An 18,893-nucleotide genomic window follows, 5' to 3' on the forward strand; every position below is an offset into this window, starting at 1 on the left:
GTTTTGAATAATCAGGTCCCATCTTATCTTAGGGACCTCGTAGTACCATATCACCCCAATAGAGCGCTTCGCTCTCGGACTGCAGGCTTACTTGTGGTTCCTAGGGTTTGCAGGAGTAGAATGGGAGGCAGGGCCTTCAGCTTTCGGGCTCCTCTCCTGTGGAACCAGCTCCCAATTCAGATCAGGGAGACAGACACCCTCTCTACTTTTAAGATTAGGCTTAAAACTTTCCTTTTTGCTAAAGCTTATAGTTAGGGCTCGATCAGGTGACCCTGAACCATCCCTTAGTTATGCTGCTATAGACGTAGACTGCTGGGGGGTTCCCATGATGCACTGTTTCTCTCTTTTTGCTCTATATGCACCACTCTGCATTTAATCATTAGTGATCGATCTCTGCTCCCCTCCACAGCATGTCTTTTTCCTGGTTCTCTCCCTCAGCCCCAACCAGTCCCAGCAGAAGACTGCCCCTCCCTGAGCCTGGTTCTGCTGGAGGTTTCTTCCTGTTAAAAGGGAGTTTTCCTTCCCACTGTAGCCAAGTGCTTGCTCACAGGGGGTCGTTTTGACCGTTGGGGTTTTACATAATTATTGTATGGCCTTGCCTTACAATATAAAGCGCCTTGGGGCAACTTTTTGTTGTGATTTGGCGCTATATAAAAAATTGATTGATTGATTGATTGAATGAGATTGTGATGTGGAAAAAGTGAAGCGCTGAGAATACTTTCTGGAAGCACTGTATTTATCCAAATTAAACTTTCAAATGTAGCTATGGCACCATGTGGGTTTTTTATTATTATTATTAGTAGTAGTAGTATTTGGAACAAAATTTGGCTTTTACCCTCATGATTAATCTTTGTGTCTTCCTTCAGCACAGGCTCTGGCATCAGTGAAATCCTACACATGAAGGAATCGGTGATTCGGGCATAAAGATGCTCAAGACTGACTTTTGTGGGACATCAGCACAAGATTAAGGCCTGCAGCGAGTAACACTACTTCATACCTTTAGGGTTTTGAATGTCCATTTGCTCACTGTGACATCTTAAGCTTCTGTGCTAACAACAACTACAAGTACAACACACGCTGTGACATTTGTGATTTGTATGGAAGCAGAAATGAGAAAATGCAGCTTTGGCACTTATGTCATGTCAGTTAGGTTTTCTGTGTGGATTCTGATTTTGTTTGATTATTTATGTTTTTTTTTATCATTACGTTGTTGTTTGATTGTGGTCAGATGCCGGTAGCCCCATCAAAAAACGGGCCACGCCAAATATTTCATGCAGGTTTCAACAACTGTTCAAAAAGATTTGGAGACTGTTTTCATGTGTTTTAGTTCAATTAATTTTATAATTAATTTTATTATTTGTGTGGGATATTAGTCACTAGGTAACATTTCAGATTTGCCGTTTTTAGAGCGGGGAGCACTTGTCGATGCAAACATAGGTAGTTATGTAAACGGTAGAGATCCCTCCGTCATCATAATAAAAGGAGCCACTTTGTTGCTGTGGACAACATTTGTAAAAGTTTCTCAGTCAGATGTAATTACAAAAAAAAGGATTTTTCTGCAGTCTTTGCTGCATTGTTGCTGACACATATGTAAATGGTCTGGATTTTTGTTATTATTCTTGAGAGAAATATTTAAACCCACAGAAGCAAAAGCAGAGTTTGGTTCTATTTTATGACATGTTTGAGGTCTTAGAAGTTATAAGATTAGCACATGTTTAAAAAAAAGTTTGTAGCTCTGGGATGGATTAGTTTGTGTATACAAAATGTAATTATCAGAGGTTTACTGTGTATATACTGTACATGGTAGAGCAGGATGGGAGCACGTATCCGTATATGGCTGCAAACTACCGTAGATTTGATTTACAAATGTTCATATCGCATATGTTTTATATCATGTTAAATAAATGTTACTCTTCTTAATGTGTGCTTGTGTTTATCATCTTTTGAACCCTTTTGCAGTAAGCAGTGGAAAAGCATGGAAAAACTGGAATGTTTTTTTGACTTTTCACACATTAAAACATATTCAGATCTCAGGCACTAATTTTGTTTTATGCTTCAATGATAAGCTAACAGAAGCCAAGTGTTTCATGGCATAAATGGTTCATTTGCAAACTTTTGAACATTGCATTTGATTTCAAAGATGCACCTTTAAATACTTCTTTGTGGCCAATTTTGTCATCTCCATACGTAATAGTGAATAATATTTCAAATAAATGCATTCATTTCAAATGCATTTATTTGAAATAAAATGTGTGACCCTTTTGGTCACACATGTCACAGTGGAATTGTCATGTGTATCAGTTTTTCTTTGTTACTGTTGGGTTTGTATGCCAAATAAATTCTTTCATTCATTTAAAACATTACTGTAGCAATTATGAAACGGTGTACAAGTAATGGTATTTTAAATTAAGATGTTGGACTAAAATATGTTCTGGACAGATGGTATTCTGTCAGTATATTTTGTTTGGTGGCTTAGTGGTTGGCACAGTCGCCTCACAAGATGGTTGTGGGATTGTTCCCCACCTGGTCCTTTCTGTGTAGTGTTTGAATGTTACCCTTGTGTTTGCTTGGAATCCTTGTGGGTGCTTTGGCTTCCTTCCTAAGACATGCAGGTAAGGTGAACTGGAATCTTTAAATTGACCGCAGGTGTGAATGTGTACCCAGCGACTTCTCGGATAGACTTCAGCTGCCCTGTGACTAGGGATGAGTGAGTACACCACTATCTATCTGTTCAACCATCTAAATTATTTGTATCTGGATCTGTATTCGTAGTGGGCGGGGCCTAAAGCGGAGGTGGGTGTGGTTTGACCCGAAATGGCTGGGGCTTAAATCAACATTATTTTGTCTGAAATTGATATGGATTGATCAGAAGTTGCAATATTTTTTTTTTTTTTTTTTTTGAAAACTTTACAGAACAGCCTCAAAATTGAGATTCAAATCAATATTTTTGATTACAAAAGTAGAACTATTTAAAGAACATGTCTTTTATGAACTCAGAACATGAATTTTTTTAAGTGTATGAATGAATATTTACAGAACAGCCTCAGAATTGACATTTAATGCAGTATGAAATTATGAACTAAGTATGCATGAACAAGAGTTGTCAAACTCAACTTTCTTTTTTAATTTTATGATCAAACTGATTTTTTTCCCAATTATTTATTTATTTTTACTACCTAACGTTCTTGCCATTTTTTCCACACAAACAATATTGATTAAGGTGTGTGTGTGTTTGTCTGTGTGTGCATGACTGTGTGCATGTGTGTGTGACTGAGTGACTGAGAGGGAGAGGTTGTTCTACAGACCAATTTATTTTTATGAACTGCATTGAGAAAGGGTCAGATACTGCATGCAGCCATCTATATACACTCAACAAAAATATAAACGCAACACTTTTGGTTTTGCTCCCATTTTGTATGAGATGAACTCAAAGATCTAAAACTTTTTCCACATACACAATATCACCATTTCTCTCAAATATTCACAAACCAGTCTAAATCTGTGATAGTGAGCACTTCTCCTTTGCTGAGATAATCCATCCCACCTCACAGGTGTGCCATACCAAGATGCTGATTAGACACCATGATTAGTGCACAGGTGTGCCTTAGACTGCCCACAATAAAAGGCCACTCTGAAAGGTGCAGTTTTATCACACAGCACAATGTCACAGATGTCGCAAGATTTGAGGGAGCGTGCAGTTGGCATGCTGACAGCAGGAATGTCAACCAGAGCTGTTGATCGTGTATTGAATGTTCATGTCTCTACCATAAGCCGTCTCCAAAGTTGTTTCAGAGAATTTGGCAGTACATCCAACCAGCCTCACAACCGCAGACCACATGTAACCACACCAGCCCAGGACCTCCACATCCTGCATGTTCACCTCCAAGACGTCTGAGACCAGCCACTCGGACAGCTGCTGAAACAATCGGTTTGCATAACCAAAGAATTTCTGCACAAACTGTCAGAAACCGTCTCAGGGAAGCTCATCTGCATGCTCGTCGTCCTCATCGGGGTCTCGACCTGACTCCAGTTCGTCGTCGTAACCGACTTGAGTGGGCAAATGCTCACATTCGCTGGCGTTTGGCACGTTGGAGAGGTGTTCTCTTCACGGATGATGCCAAGGAGATGTGTTGCACTGCATGAGGCAAATGGTGGTCACACCAGATACTGCCTGGTATCCCCCCCCAATTAAACAAAATTGCACCTTTCAGAGTGGCCTTTTATTGTGGGCAGTCTAAGGCACACCTGTGCACTAATCATGGTGTCTAATCAGCATCTTGATATGGCACACCTGTGAGGTGGGATGGATTATCTCAGCAAAGGAGAAGTGCTCACTATCACAGATTTAGACTGGTTTGTGAACAATATTTGAGGGAAATGGTGATATTGTGTATGTGGAAAAAGTTTTAGATCTTTGAGTTCATCTCATACAAAATGGGAGCAAAACCAAAAGTGTTGCATTTATATTTTTGTTGAGTATACATAAAGGGCTACGTCTGTCTGTCTGGGATAAACTCCCAAACTGCAACCCCTGGCAAAAATTATGGAATCAATAGATCAATCAATAGAAAAAAAAAGCAGATCACAGACATGACACAAAACTAAAGTCATTTCAAATGGCAACTTTCTGGCTTTAAGAAATACTATAAGAAATCAGGAAAAAAAAATTGTGGCAGTCAGTAACGGTTACTTTTTTAGACCAAGCAGAGGTAAAAAAAAATATGGAATCACTCAATTCTGAGGAAAAAATTATGGAATCATGAAAAACAAAAGAACGCTCCAACACATCACTAGTATTTTGTTGCACCACCTCTGGCTTTTCTAACAGCTTGCAGTCTCTGAGGCATGGACTTAATGAGTGACAAACAGTACTCTTCATCAATCTGGCTCCAACTTTCTCTGATTGCTGTTGCCAGATCAGCTTTGCAGGTTGGAGCCTTGTCATGGACCATTTTCTTCAACTTCCACCAAAGATTTTCAATTGGATTAAGATCCAGACTATTTGCAGGCCATGACATTGAGCCTATGTGTCTTTTTGCAAGGAATGTTTTCAGTTTTTGCTCTATGGCAAGATGCATTATCATCTTGAAAAATGATTTCATCATCCCCAAACATCCTTTCAATTGATGGGATAAGAAAAGTGTCCAAAATATCAACGTAAACTTGTGCATTTATTGATGATGTAATGACAGCCATCTCCCCAGTGCCTTTACCTGACATGCAGCCCCATATCATCTATGACTGGAAATTTACATGTTCTCTTCAGACAGTCATCTTTATAAATCTCACTGGAACGGCACCAAACAAGAGTTCCAGCATCATCACCAATGCAGATTCGAGATTCATCACAGAATATGACTTTCATCCAGTCATCCACAGTCCACGATTGCTTTTCCTTAGCCCATTGTAACCTTGTTTTTTTCTGTTTAGGTGTTAATGATGGCTTTTGTTTAGCTTTTCTGTATATAAATCCCATTTCCTTTAGGTGGTTTCTTACAGTTTGGTCACAGACGTTGACTCCAGTTTCCTCCCATTCGTTCCTCATTTGTTTTGTTGTGCATTTTCGATTTTTGAGACATATTGCTTTAAGTTTTCTGTGTTGACGCTTTGATGTCTTCCTTGGTCTACCAGTATGTTTGCCTTTAACAACCTTCCCATGTTGTTTGTATTTGGTCCAGAGTTTAGACACAGCTGACTGTAAACAACCAACATCTTTTGCAACATTGCGTGATGATTTACCCTCTTTTAAGAGTTTGATAATCCTCTCCTTTGTTTCAGTTGACATCTCTCGTGTTGGAGCCATGATTCATGTCAGTCCACTTGGTGCAACAGCTCTCCAAGGTGTGATCACTCCTTTTTAGATGCAGACTAACAAGCAGATCTGATGTGATGCAGGTGTTAGTTTTGGGATGAAAATTTACAGGGTGATTCCATAATTTATTCTTCAGAATTGAGTGATTCCATATTTTTTTCCCTCAGCTTGGTCTAAAAAAGTAACCGTTATTGACTGCCACAATTTTTTTTTCCTGATTTCTTATAGTGTTTCTTAAAGCCAGAAAGTTGCCATTTGAAATGACTTTAGTTTTGTGTCATGTCTGTGATCTGCTTTTTTTCTACAAAATTAAACAACTGAATGAACATCCTCCGAGGGTGGTGATTCCATAATTTTTGCCAGGGGTTGTATAATATGTAGCTGTAAAAACTATATATATTCTGAATCCTCATGGCATGGGGAACAAACTGGTACCATTTTTTTAAAGATGAGCTGAAAATTACCCACAAAATAGCCATTTATGTAAGACCATACTGTGTTGTACCATGTGCGATAAACTCCCAAACTATAATATGTAGCCCTAAAAACTATATATATTCTGAATCATGACATGGGGAACAACCCAGACAGCAAATAGATCCGGGCCGGATGTAGTCCAACATCTGGTACCAATCCTGAAAACAGATCCGGTCCAGACAGTTTTTTCACCCTGGCCCAGATCCGGCATGGCTCTGCTTTACAGTTCTGGAACAGATCCAGACCAGATCTGAACTAGATCCGTAAAACACCAACCGTTTACAGACCATATCTGGCACGGATCTGGGACAGATGTGGTCCGCATCACAGCACCGTGGCAGGAACATGGGGCATAACGATAAGCAATTTTATCTGCACTCGGTAGAAACTATCCATTAGCGGTTGTAAACTCTGTACTCTGTAATCATGATTGTCACTGAGGCTTTTTTAAATGCTTATTGCAAAGTGGTTTGTTTCTTTACGACAATCAAGTTTTAGAAGTCCAGGGACACTGATCTATGTGTTATAGATACAAATCAGTTTCCTCGGATCCACGGAACTTACCCCTGTAAAACTTGTTCCTGCCACGGTGCTGTGATGTGGTCCACATCAAACTGTCTGGACCAGATCTGTTTTCAGGATTGGTACCAGATGTTGGACTACATCCGGCCCGGATCTATTTGCTGTCTGGGAAACTGGTACCGTTTTTTAAAAAGTTGAACTGAAAATTACCCCCACAATAGCCGGCTGTGGGTGTAACCAGGCAGATTCAAATCCTGTATATGTGTTGGCCATCTCTGTTGTTTAGATGTTGGCCACCGCCAACATCTGATGCCTCATGAGTAACTGCCTTTGTCCGTGAAGGGGCCACAGCTGCCAGAGAAACCAACAGAGAGAAGCCAGCTGTGCCCAGCATGCGACTGGAAGATGCTAGCAGACATTGGCAAACAGCTGGTGTTCCCCACAGAGGTCGCCACTACCACCCTGAGGCCTAACCTGGTGCTCTGGTCCCTTTCCCTAAAGAAGGTATACATAGTCGAACTTACTGTACCCTGGGAGTAGTCCATGGAGGAGGCATTTGAGCGGAAGCACCTGTGGTATTTTGAGTTGGCCGTGGAAGTGCGACATCGTGGCTGGAATGCTGAAGTCCGCCCTGTGGAGGTTGGGTGCAGAGGCTTTGTGGGAACATCTACCACAAAACTCCTGAGGGACTTGGGAATCAGGGGCCAGAACCTGCGCACAGCCATCAAAGCCGCATCAGAGGCAGCCGAAAGGAGCAGTCAGTGGCTCTGGTTGAAGAGGAATGACCCCAATTGGGCCCCCAATAGTGCAACAGGAGGTATGCGGTCAGCCAGTCTAGGCCTGACTCAGGGAACTGGACGCCCCTGCCATGCATAGTCCCCTGAGATGTTTCATGTTTCATGGCTAATTGGACTTGGGACGCAAGCTCAGGTTTGATCATCCTGTAGCTGGCCGCCTCTGGAGAGGGTGTATAGTGTTAAGGGCCGAAACACACTATGACCCAGAGGAACACTACTGATGATGCGTACCCGTAAATTGAATTCCTCTTCGTACCCGTAAATCCAACTCCCCTTCAAGTCCACCATCCATCATTCACCTACAAGTCCACCAAGCATATGTGCTTGCACAAGAATAATAACACCTCATTCTGTGTTTCTGGAATCTGACTATCTGGACTCATCCCGTGACTGCCCACGATTGTAGTCTCTCATGCCATGCAGCATGTAGGAGACACCCCCCCCCCCCCTTTAGCTACGAAGAAGCAAACAAAGAGAACACCCCCAGAGTCTGCGAGAGCGGGGGCGGAAGAAGACTCGTCGGCTGACAAAATGGTAACGACTGGACCGGAAATGACTACGAGTAAAGAAAGCACAGTGCAAGAAAACACCACAGCAACCAGCACAAGCCATGTTACAGCAGCAGACCACAAGCTGCAGATATGTAGCTGCGGATGGAGGAAAATAACGTCCTTTCGGGGGTTGAGGATTCACCAGGGAAAGAAAAAGTGCTTGAGTGAAGAGAGTCATGGGCCTCGCATTGACCTCTTCTTGCGGAAGAAGTCAAATCAGTCGATTGAAGTTCACCAACTGGACGAAAACCATAGTTTGGAGAGCATCAGTACCCCTGTTACGGAAGAGGTAAACTCAAGCACTGAATTAGCGGTGGAACAAACATCCCGCGGTGGAACCCATTCAAACTCCCAGACCTGCAGTTGAGCGGAGACTCCCAGGCTACAAACTGTGGGTGAATGTGGCCCAGTGCAGCGGAAAAGAAGCTGTGGGTAATGGTGAATAATGATCTGATCCTTTCCCTCGAACAACTTCAAGGCACAGCGGAGAAGAAGTTGGAGAAAATGGGAAATATCATCTGTCAATACGGAGCAGAACGCTTTGGAGTACTAGAGAGGAAAGTTGCTAAACAGGCTCCCACTCCACCCGTCTCCAGGAGGCAACAAGAGATCAAGCGCCTCGTTCAAGAGCTGAGACAACTCAGGAAGCTGTGGAAGAAGGCCTCAGAGGTGTAAAAGGAGGGCATAAGCACTCTCCAAGCTGACATCAAAACACGGCTGGTGTCCCTCCGCAGAGCAGAGATCTCACGGAAACGAAGGAGGAAGAAAGAACAAACAAGAACACTGTTCTACAAAGATCCCTTCAAGTTCCTAAAGAGTCTCTTCACCAAGGAGAAAAGTGGACATCTAAAAACAACAAAGAACGATCTAGAGGAGCACCTGAGAGCAACCCACTCTGATCCAAAGCGGCATGAACACCTGGCCATCCCTCCAGATATTCCACCAATTGACCTTCCAGAGCATCAATTACCAACCGGTCCTCCAACATGGAAGGAGGTGGAGAAGATTGTCCATAGGGCAAGAACAGCTTCAGCTCCTGGGCCAAACGGAGTCCCGTACAAGGTGTACAAGTACGCACCAGATGTCTGCAGGTTTCTCTGGAGCCTCATGAGAACGGTATGGCAAAAGAGGTCTATTCCTAAAGCGTGGCGTAGGGCAGGTGGGATCCTTATCCCAAAGGAAAAAGACGCAGCGACCATCAGTCAGTTCCGCCCAATTGCCTTGCTTAATGTGGAGGGTAAGCTCTTCTTCGGAGTCATTGCACAAAGGATGGCCGAGTACCTGTGCGGGAATGGGTATGTGGATAAATCTGTTCAGAAGGCAGGAATATCGGGCTTCTCTGGGTGTCTAGAACATGCCAGCATGATCTGGCACCAGATCCAAATGGCAAAGCGGGAGAAAAGGGACCTCCATGCAGTCTTTTTGGATCTGGCAAACGTCTTCAGCTCTGTGCCCCATGAACTCCTCTGGACTGCATTCAAGTTTTTCAACATTCCGGACATGATCACAACCTTGATCAAAGACTATTTTCAGGACCTGCAGTTCTGCTTCTCAACTCCTGAATTTACCACCTCATGGCAGCACCTGGAAATAGGCATCATGGCCGGATGTACCGTATCTCCCCTGGTTTTCACCATGGCGATGGAGGTCATCATCCGAGCCTCAAAATGGGTCGTAGGGGGACAAAGATTGGGATCTTGCCGGCGGCTCCCTCCCCTCAGAGCCTATATGGACGACATCACCACCCTGACCACCACCGTCCCTTGCACCAGGAGGTTACTCAGAAAACTTGAGGAGAATATCAGTTGGGCCCGGATGAAGATTAAGCCATCAAAGTCACGCAGCATCTCAGTGGTGAAGAGAGTGCTTGCTGACCTGCAGTTCTTCATCGGAGACGACCCAATCCCCATGGTATCTGAGCAGCCAGTCAAAAGCCTGGGAAGGTGCTATGATGCAAGCCTGAAAGATAAAGACCAGGTGAAGCAACTGTACACGTCAAAGCAGGCTTATTGGCGATCGACAGCACCCATCTTCCTGGGAAACTCAAGGCCTGGTGCCTCCAGTTTGGCTTACTACCCGAGTGCTGTGGCCCCTGGCAGTCTATGAGGTGCCCATCTCAACAGTAGAGAAGCTGGAGAGAAGAGTTACCGGCCACGTCAAGAAGTGGCTTGGAGTTCCTCGCTGCCTGACCACCATAGGCCTCTACGGAGACAGTGTCCTGAAGTTGCCCCTTACCAGTCTAACAGAGGAGTTCAAGTGTGCAAAAACACGACTGCAGATGACCTTGAATGAATCCAAAGACCCAGTGGTTAGGGAAAATGCACCAACCTTGGCAACAGGGCACAAGTGGACACCAGCAAGAGCAGTGGAAAAGGCGACAGCAGCTCTCAGGCATGCCGACATCGTGGGGAACGTCCAGCAAGGAAGAGGAGGCCTTGGGTTAACATCTAGCCGCCCAGCCTGGAGAAGTGCCACTGCGCCAGCACGGAGGAAGATGGTGGTCGAGGAAGTGCGGCGTCAGGAGGAGGCCACAAGATGGGCCAAGGCAGTCGCCCTTGGAAAACAGGGACAGTGGACACGGTGGGAAGGTGTCAAAAGAAGAAAGTTGAGCTGGAGGGATGTATGGGCCATGGAGGCAAAGAGCTTGAGCTTTGCCATCAGAGCCACTTACGATGTCCTTCCAACTCCAACCAATCTCCACCAGTGGTTTGGCGAAGATCCTGCGTGCGTCCTCTGCGCCAAGCCAGCCTCCCTCCGACACATTCTGACAGGGTGTAAAGCCAGTCTCACCCAGGGATGGTATACTTGGCATCACAACCAAGTCTTGAAGAGCCTTGCCTCCACACTGGATGGCAAACGATCCAGCATCAACGCCCTGCCACCGCCAACATCTGATGCCTCATGAGTAACTGCCTTTGTCCATGAAGGGGCCACAGCTGCCAGGAGGAACTCTAAACCAACAGAAAGAAGCCAGCTGTGCCCAGCACGCGACTGGAAGATGCTAGCAGACATTGGCAAACAGCTGGTGTTCCCCGCAGAGGTCGCCACTACCACCCTGAAGCCTGACCTGGTGCTCTGGTCCCTTTCCCTAAAGAAGGTATACATAGTCGAACTTACTGTACCCTGGGAGGAGTCCATGGAGGAGGCATTTGAGCGGAAGCACCTGCGGTATTTTGAGTTGGCCGCGGAAGTGCGACATCGTGGCTGGAATGCTGAAGTCCATCCTATGGAGGTTGGGTGCAGAGGCTTTGTGGGAACATCTACCACAAAACTCCTGAGGGACTTGGGAATCAGGGGCCAGAACCTGCACACAGCCATCAAAGCCGCATCAGAGGCAGCCTAAAGGAGCAGTCAGTGGCTCTGGTTGAAGAGGAATGACTCCAATTGGGCCCCCAAGTAGTGCAACAGGAGGTATGCGGTCAGCCAGTCTAGGCCTGACTCAGGGAACTGGACGCCCCTGCCATGCATAGTCCCCTGAGATGTCTCATGTTTCATGTTTCATGGCTAATTGGGCTTGGGACGCAAGCTCAGGTTTGATCATCCTGTAGCTGGCCGCCTCTGGAGAGGGTGTATAGTGTTAAGGGCCGAAACACCCTATGACCCAGAGGAACACTACTGATGATGTGTACCCATAAATTGAATTCCTCTTCGTACCCGTAAATCCACCTCCCCTTCAAGTCCACCATCCATCATTCACCTACAAGTCCACCAAGCATATGTGCTTGCACAAGAATAATAACACCTCATTCTGTGTTTCTGGAATCTGTCTCTTTGGTATTTGTTTTTGTTTTTTTGTTTTTTTGTTTTTTATGGCCTTGGGTTTATTGAAATTGTGAAGAGTCCATAGGTAGCAACCTGTGCAGGCTTGTGTATGCTGCCATCTGCAAAGGTAGTTGTTGACATGTACTGCTGTGTTAGGGTTATGGTTATTTTGGGTTTAGGTGGGCCTGAATGGGTTAGCAGATGATGCCAAACTATTGGCACCTTCATCAGTCATGACAGGAACAATAGCCGTGTGTCGTGTCAGGCAGCCAAAAGAATAGCCAGGGTTTGGTAAACCTGTGTTGGCGAAATCAAAAGTGTCAGAAGAATCTCCAGTGATCAAAGTCCAGTCTATAGAGCAGGTGGCTCTATGGCAGGGGTGGGCAATCATGTGCCATGAAGGGCCGAAGCACTGCAGGTTTTCCTTGCTACCAATCACCTCAGCAGGTGATTTCATTAATGTTCAGGTGTTTCAGCAGGTGATTTCATTGACAACCAGGTGTTTATGTTCAAGGGAGAAGCTCATCAGCAACCCACCTGCTGAGGTGATTGGTTGCAAGGAAAACATGCAGTGTCTCGGCCCTCGTTGCCCACCCCTGCTCTATGGGGTAGGAGTTGGACTACCAATCTATAAGGCCAAAAGGACCTGAAACCCACCTTTGTCCCCATGACTGAATCTGACGTGAGCCTTTCTTCTCCTGAACAAGGAAAAGATAGAGATGAGTGACTTTTGTTTTAACAGGAAAACTATCATGGGAAAATCATGCTCTTATTCTGTACAGTCTGTTTAAAGGACATGTCTCACCTTTTTTAACATCCAAGTTAGCAACACATCATCAAAGTATTCATGATTGCAAGACTCTCCATGCACATGCATTCATAATTCGTGGTCTCTGATGTTTTTAAATTGCTCTCTCTGAGTGAGTGCATTTCCAGAAAATGTCTCATTCTTCAATTCTCGGCATTTGACGTACATATTAGCAAAACAGAAACATCCAGATGGCTGTCAAACAGAGCGAAACAAATGTGGTTATGTCCGAAAACGAAGCTTCTGGGGTTTTATTTGAAAGTGATGAGTCTGATTTGCAGCAGAGATGACACACTTCACCCCAAAACTCTTTTAACTTTTTTAGAGTCCGTCAGATTTTGGAACCTTAAGTGTTGTGACGCTGTTTTTGTGTCACAGGATGCTGGTTTACTGCTGCCATGATCATGGACATCGACTGTCTCCATCACAGTGTTTTTACAGACTGCTTGGACACACAGATGTATGTTTCATGTTAGAAAAACTCAGATGATGCTATTTTCAGGCGACGATGGACTCTCTATCTTATGTGCCACAATCGTGGCAGAACTTGAGTTGAAAGCAGGGCTGAGATCGGACACACGCATTCGTGCACACGCATAATGAATCATAACAATCAGAACCTGAGGGCAAGTGGACCTGGACATTATTCTCTGGCCGGCTATCCGTACCAGAGGACTAGTGGAACTTAAAAATGATCTCTGGCTGTCGATCCAAGTAAGGACTAGTTCAAGGATTCAAAGAATTTTATTGTCATATGCACAAAAGAACATGTTCCCTGCACAATGAAATGTGTCTACTGCATTTAACCCATCCTAATTGCCAGTAGGAGCAGAAGTCGCCATTAGGCGCCTGGGGACCAGCTCCAGATGTACATCCCTGCCTTGGTCAACAGCAGGGCTGAGCAAACCAAGACCGACCCATAACAAACGACACACAACACACATAGGCCGGCCCGGTACATAAACACACATTAAAAAAGCACACACGAGGGAAAAAGGAGAAAAAAAACAAACCCTCATAGCCGCTGCGTTACACAGCAGCAATGAGGAAAAAAAAACCCATCAGCACTTTTTATTCTTCTCTACAAGAGTCAGACAGAAGTCAGACTTCCAGAGCAAGAATTTTAGCTGAGGAAGCTTCTGCAATTTGAAGCGAAACGTCCTCGCGTCAAGCAACCCAGTCCAGTCGAAGATTCAAGCTTCTCTACTATGGATACCACCTGGACAACTGAGAGCCTACACAGAAACACCCCATCAGCACAGAAAAACAATAAACACACAGACAAACAAAGACGCAGGACTACAACCGAGATTTGAAGGTCCAGTTTATCAGAACACTCCGGAGGCAGCCTATTAGGCGCCGTCAACGGCCTTGTCCGACAGTCCTGGAGGGGGAGGGGCTCAGCCCTGAGCAGTCCACTGTCCACAGTCAACATCAGAGCTGGAGAAGCTGAGGGGAGGGGGATGACCAGGGTAGCGAGGCTTAAGTGTTGATCTTCTTGAGGAGGTTTTTTATCACAGCGGCCTTGGAGTGCAGCTGTGTTTTGGGGAGGCCAAATGAATATCCAGATTAGCAGACGCCTGAAAGATTCCACAGTTCTGAGAACAGAGTGGCTCTCAATGCATCTGAATGTAGAATGTGGTCTTTACAGACGGTCAAAGCGGGTTTCCAGAGCTGCAATCCTGCCCGAGATGTTTTCCAGCGTGTGGTTAACACCCGCCGACTGCGCAGCCACTGCCTTCCCAATCAAATCAATCATGTAGGGCAGTCTGGATGGCCCAATCAATGCTGCCTCCACTTTCTTGATTTTCCGGTAAACCAGCGCCATGCCTGCTCCACACAGCAGAAAGCCGGTCACCACCAAGCCAAATATATACACATCTTCGACGTCCTCCACAGAAAGCATGTAAAGGCACATGACCTACCATCTCCTCCACGAGTCCATCACGTAACCCATCACATGCATCCCGGCAGGATAGGTCGGGTCTTCCGCCCCCGAATGTCTTGTAGAAAAAATACTGTCAATTGCGTTCAAAGACCACTTTAACAGATCCATTTTTGTCATTTTCCAGAAGAGCAAAGCTGCAGCCTCACAGACAACACGCCACAGAAGCAGGAAAGATAAGGAGGGAGGGAGAAGAGAAAAGTGCGTCCGTCTAGGCCGAGTGCAAGCTTGCAAAAAAAAAAAGTTGCAAGCCAAAGAAAGTTGACCCTTTCTTTGGCTTGCAATCGCGATGCGTGCATAGGGGCTTCTTTGATGTGGACTTTTTATTTGAAATCTTTACAACTGGGTGAGTGGCATGTTCATTTTTTTGTCTTTTGCTTTGTGTTCCTTTCAGTGGAGCTTTCAATGAAAGTAAAATTTTGATAATACTTTGAGAGAGTCTGTGAGAATGGAGCTGGATGTGTGTGTGGGTGTGTGTGCAGCACGCTGCTTTAATGAGCAGCTCAGCTGTTTTATTTGCAGCTGTGAACATGGATGTGAAATATCACAGATCTGATCACATCTCTCTGATCATCCATATTCATAAAGGCAGAGTATTGAAAAAGACCCCAATTTAAATGGACCTTTGGCTGAATTTGAACAATAGATAAGCAGTATTAATCTTATAGACTCGCCTAAATGTTATAAAACTGTCAATCTCTGTAAGGAACTTTTAAAAAGAGAATTAATGTTGAAGAATCCCTTAAAAAATAAAATAAAATAAACAAACAGCTGACATGCGGGTTAAAACGGCTGCGCTGTTTTGGCCTGCATGTCAGCTGTTTTATATTGCCTTTCTACATGGACGTGGAATGTTTCTGTGACATTGTTTTTCACGGGCAACATGATGACACAGATATATAATTAAAATCACAGTTACATACATCCAGGGGTGTTGAAAAGGGGAGAATAATGAGAAGGATTCCAAGGCCCATGATTGACAGAGGCCCCTGATATAATTATAATACTGACAAATAATATAGGAGATGGCCCAGTAAGAGTTCTTTTTATGGGACCCAAAATCCCTGGCAGCGCCCCTGCATACAACACTTATAAGCATTTTGAAAAATTTATTTATAAATTGATTTCACAATACAAAGTAAACAGTACAAAACAAATCAAACCCACCCCAAAACTAAGATAACACAATACAGAAAAAAGAACAAAACAAAAATAATAGACATTGACTCATACACAGTTTATAAAGTCAAATCAAGCTTTTCTTCCGCATTTCAGAAAGGGTTGCCAGATATCCAAAAATGTTGTCTTTTTGCCCTTGAGGGTATGTCTGATCTTTTCAATTCTCATGAAGTAAAAAATGTCTTTAATCCACTGTGAGTGTGTTGGAGGTGTTGCATTTTTTCCAGTTTAGCAACATCTGCCTGCGAGCAAGAAGTGTACAGTAGGCCAGTCCTGTTGGTATTTATTTAAATTATGAGTATGGGATTACGCCAAAAAGGGCAACTACCGGGCATGGGTCAAAAGGTAGCCTAAAAGCGTTTGAAAGTGTCTTAAACACACATGTCCAGAAAGGGATTAATTTTGAACAGCTCCAAAATAAATGAAAATTGGTACCACATGTTATTTTACAATGATCACAGTTAGGGTCTATGTGAAGGAATTTTTTCGATTGTCTATCCTTGGACCAATGAACCCAATGGACTATTTACATTGCAAAAGTCTGTGTCTGATTTTAACAGCTGCGTTTATGACTAATGACTGCAAGTGCAGTAAACCTTCTCAGGGCTGCTGCTTTTACTGTGACTGCATCAAAATGAACAGTTATCACTTAAAAACTAGTCATCATAACACGACATCACGCTTATGGAAACTTTGGAATTAATCTGTGCCTCACTTCTTAACGTTAGCAACTACATGCCATTCAAATGTGTGCTGGGACGCTTCTAATAGTCACATCACTGCTATCGGAAACACACAAGTACTCACGAGTACTTTCTGAAGTTTCTGTAGTTTCTGTAGTTGTTTGTTGTGAATGCTTACTTTGAAACCGGTCACGGACGTGCACAAAGTAGGTGGATCATTGGATGGTCCCTAACAGCCTAAATCTAAATTATGATTTCTGTACAACATGTCCTTTAATTTTAAACAAATTAAATAAAGTGAACATTTCTTACATTCGTTAAAGTTATATCTTTGTTCTATTTTGACATGCTGATAATCAAAATCTTGACATTATGGCAGCATTTTAAATCGATATCTTTCTTTGAATAAAATGTTATTCCTGCTTTTCTTGGTTGTATCTTTTTTCCATTTCATGTTCTTCCTGCACAATCCAGCTGTTAATGTTTGAATAACTAAAATGATAAAAATGTAAACTACACAGGTTGTTGACAAATGATTGAGGTTTGTGCAGAAAAAGCAGAAATGATGGTGAGAACTCTAGAGTGCACAGTTCTTGTAGAAAAGGGGAAGAAAGAAGGGAGCTATTCTGAAGTTATTCAAAGAAAAGGAAAGTCTCAAGTATAATGTTCGATTCACTCTGGAAGCGTTAAAGGCTGCTTTGGCTAAATGTAAGAAGTCAGAAATAAGCAGGGACGTCTGAAAAAAACGTTGCTTGGATGGCAGCGTGGTGTGCTCCCAAAACCTGATGTACCTTTCAGGATTGATGGGCCCATCACAGATGTGTAAGTTGCCCATGCCATGGGCACTAAAACACCCCCATACCATCACAGATGCTGGCTTTTGAACTTTGCGCTGGTAGCAATCTGGATGGTCTTTTTCCTTTTTTGTCCACAACATCCATGATTTTCAAAAACAATTTGAAATGTGGACTCATCAGACCACAGCACACTTTTCCACTTTGCGTCTGTCTATTTCAAATGAGCTTGGGCCCAGAGAGGGTGGCTGCGCTTCTGGATGTTGTTGATGTATGGGTTTTGCTTTGCATGGTAGAGTTTTAACTTGCACTTGTAGATTTAGCGAACTGTGTTAATTGACAATGGTTTTCTGAAGTGTTCCTGAGCCCACGTGGTAAGATCCTTTACACAATGATGTTGGTTTTAATGCAGTGCCGCCTGAGGGATCGAAGGTTACAGGCATTCAATGTTGGTTTTTGGCCTTGCCGCTTACATGTAGAAAGTTCTCCAAATTCTCTGAATTTTCTGATTATATTATGGACTGTAGATGATGGAATCCCTAAATTCCTTGCAATTGAACAATGAGAAACACTGTTCTTAAACTGTTGGACTATTTTTTCATGCAGTTGTTCACAAAGTGATGCTTCTCACCCCATCTTTGCTTGTGAATGACTGAGATTTTGGGGATGCTCCTTTTATACCCAGTCATGAGTGTCCTCAGTTCCACTCACAAAGCTTCAACAATTAGTGTCCTCAGTTCCCAAATGCTTATTGAGTGTTGTTAGAAGGAAATGTGATGTAACACAGTGGTAAACATACCACTGTCCCAACATTTTTGAAACATGTTGCAGGCATCCATTTCAAAATGAGCAAATATTTGCACAAAAACAGTAACGTTTATCAGTTTGAACATTAAATATCTTGTCTTTGTGGTGTATTCAATTCAATATAGGTTGAATTTGCAAATCATTGTATTCTGTTTGTATTTACATTTTACACAACGTCCCAACTTCATTGGAATTGGGGTTGTAGAAGAATTGACGCCATCCATAAGCTTGTTCAAATTGTCGTATGTCACCAAAACAAACCCTGCCATGTTTGTTTTTAAGATAAGCGGTGTTGCCACTAGTGTGAGCGTGCAATGGACGGGATGTGCAGTGGTACAAAACCTGTCGAACCAAATTTTCATGGTAATTGGAACCATAATTGCATGGTAAATGGAACAAAATGGCAAATGGGATGAGTGTTATGACAACAATCTATTTAGGTGTTATATAAAAACCAATAACTTTAACATTTCATGTTGGTAAATGAATGGAATGATTGTTTAATAGAAGAAGAACACACTTTGTTGAGGAAAGGGGACTGATGGCCAACTACCAGAGTGGTTTTAGAACAGGGAGAAGCACCACTGACTCAACCTTATGCATAGAGGATGAGATAAGGAAAGCTGAGGTAAACAAAGTCGGTGGTGGCAATATTTTTAGATGTAGAGAAAGCATATGACACGCTCTGGGTGGACAGCAGAGGTGGGACGAAGTCACCATCAAGTCTCTCAAGGCATGAAAAAGCAAGTCCCAAGC

The 18,893-nt window shown here is 43.5% G+C and overlaps 1 protein-coding gene and 1 long non-coding RNA gene across 13 annotated transcripts in view; both read left to right on the forward strand.

Annotated features, from left to right (window-relative positions):
- The window catches only part of LOC117515633 (pleckstrin homology domain-containing family A member 5-like), a 366,809-nt gene extending 364,887 nt beyond the window's left edge, over window positions 1–1,922 (forward strand). For 10 of the 12 annotated variants that reach the window (XM_034176273.1, XM_034176277.1, XM_034176276.1 and 7 more), the window contains one exon: window positions 867–1,922. Coding sequence is in view for 2 of the 12 variants with exons in the window: in XM_034176276.1 (XP_034032167.1) it covers window positions 867–901 (35 nt within the window). In the remaining 10 variants the exon portion in view is untranslated. The remainder of the gene's footprint in view (window positions 1–866) is intronic. The other 2 variants (XM_034176275.1, XM_034176274.1) reach the window with 1 other exon arrangement.
- A 9,628-nt stretch (window positions 1,923–11,550) lies between these two features.
- LOC117515093 lies at window positions 11,551–17,947 on the forward strand. The gene is made up of 4 exons (XR_004562045.1): window positions 11,551–11,809; window positions 13,401–13,407; window positions 15,604–15,607; window positions 17,937–17,947. It is a non-coding gene; the product is annotated as an uncharacterized LOC117515093 (long non-coding RNA).
- The last annotated feature ends 946 nt before the right edge of the window (window positions 17,948–18,893 follow it).

The sequence above is a fragment of the Thalassophryne amazonica genome, chromosome 8, assembly GCF_902500255.1.
Source record: "Thalassophryne amazonica chromosome 8, fThaAma1.1, whole genome shotgun sequence".
In the NCBI taxonomy this organism is placed as follows: Eukaryota; Metazoa; Chordata; class Actinopteri; order Batrachoidiformes; family Batrachoididae; genus Thalassophryne; species Thalassophryne amazonica.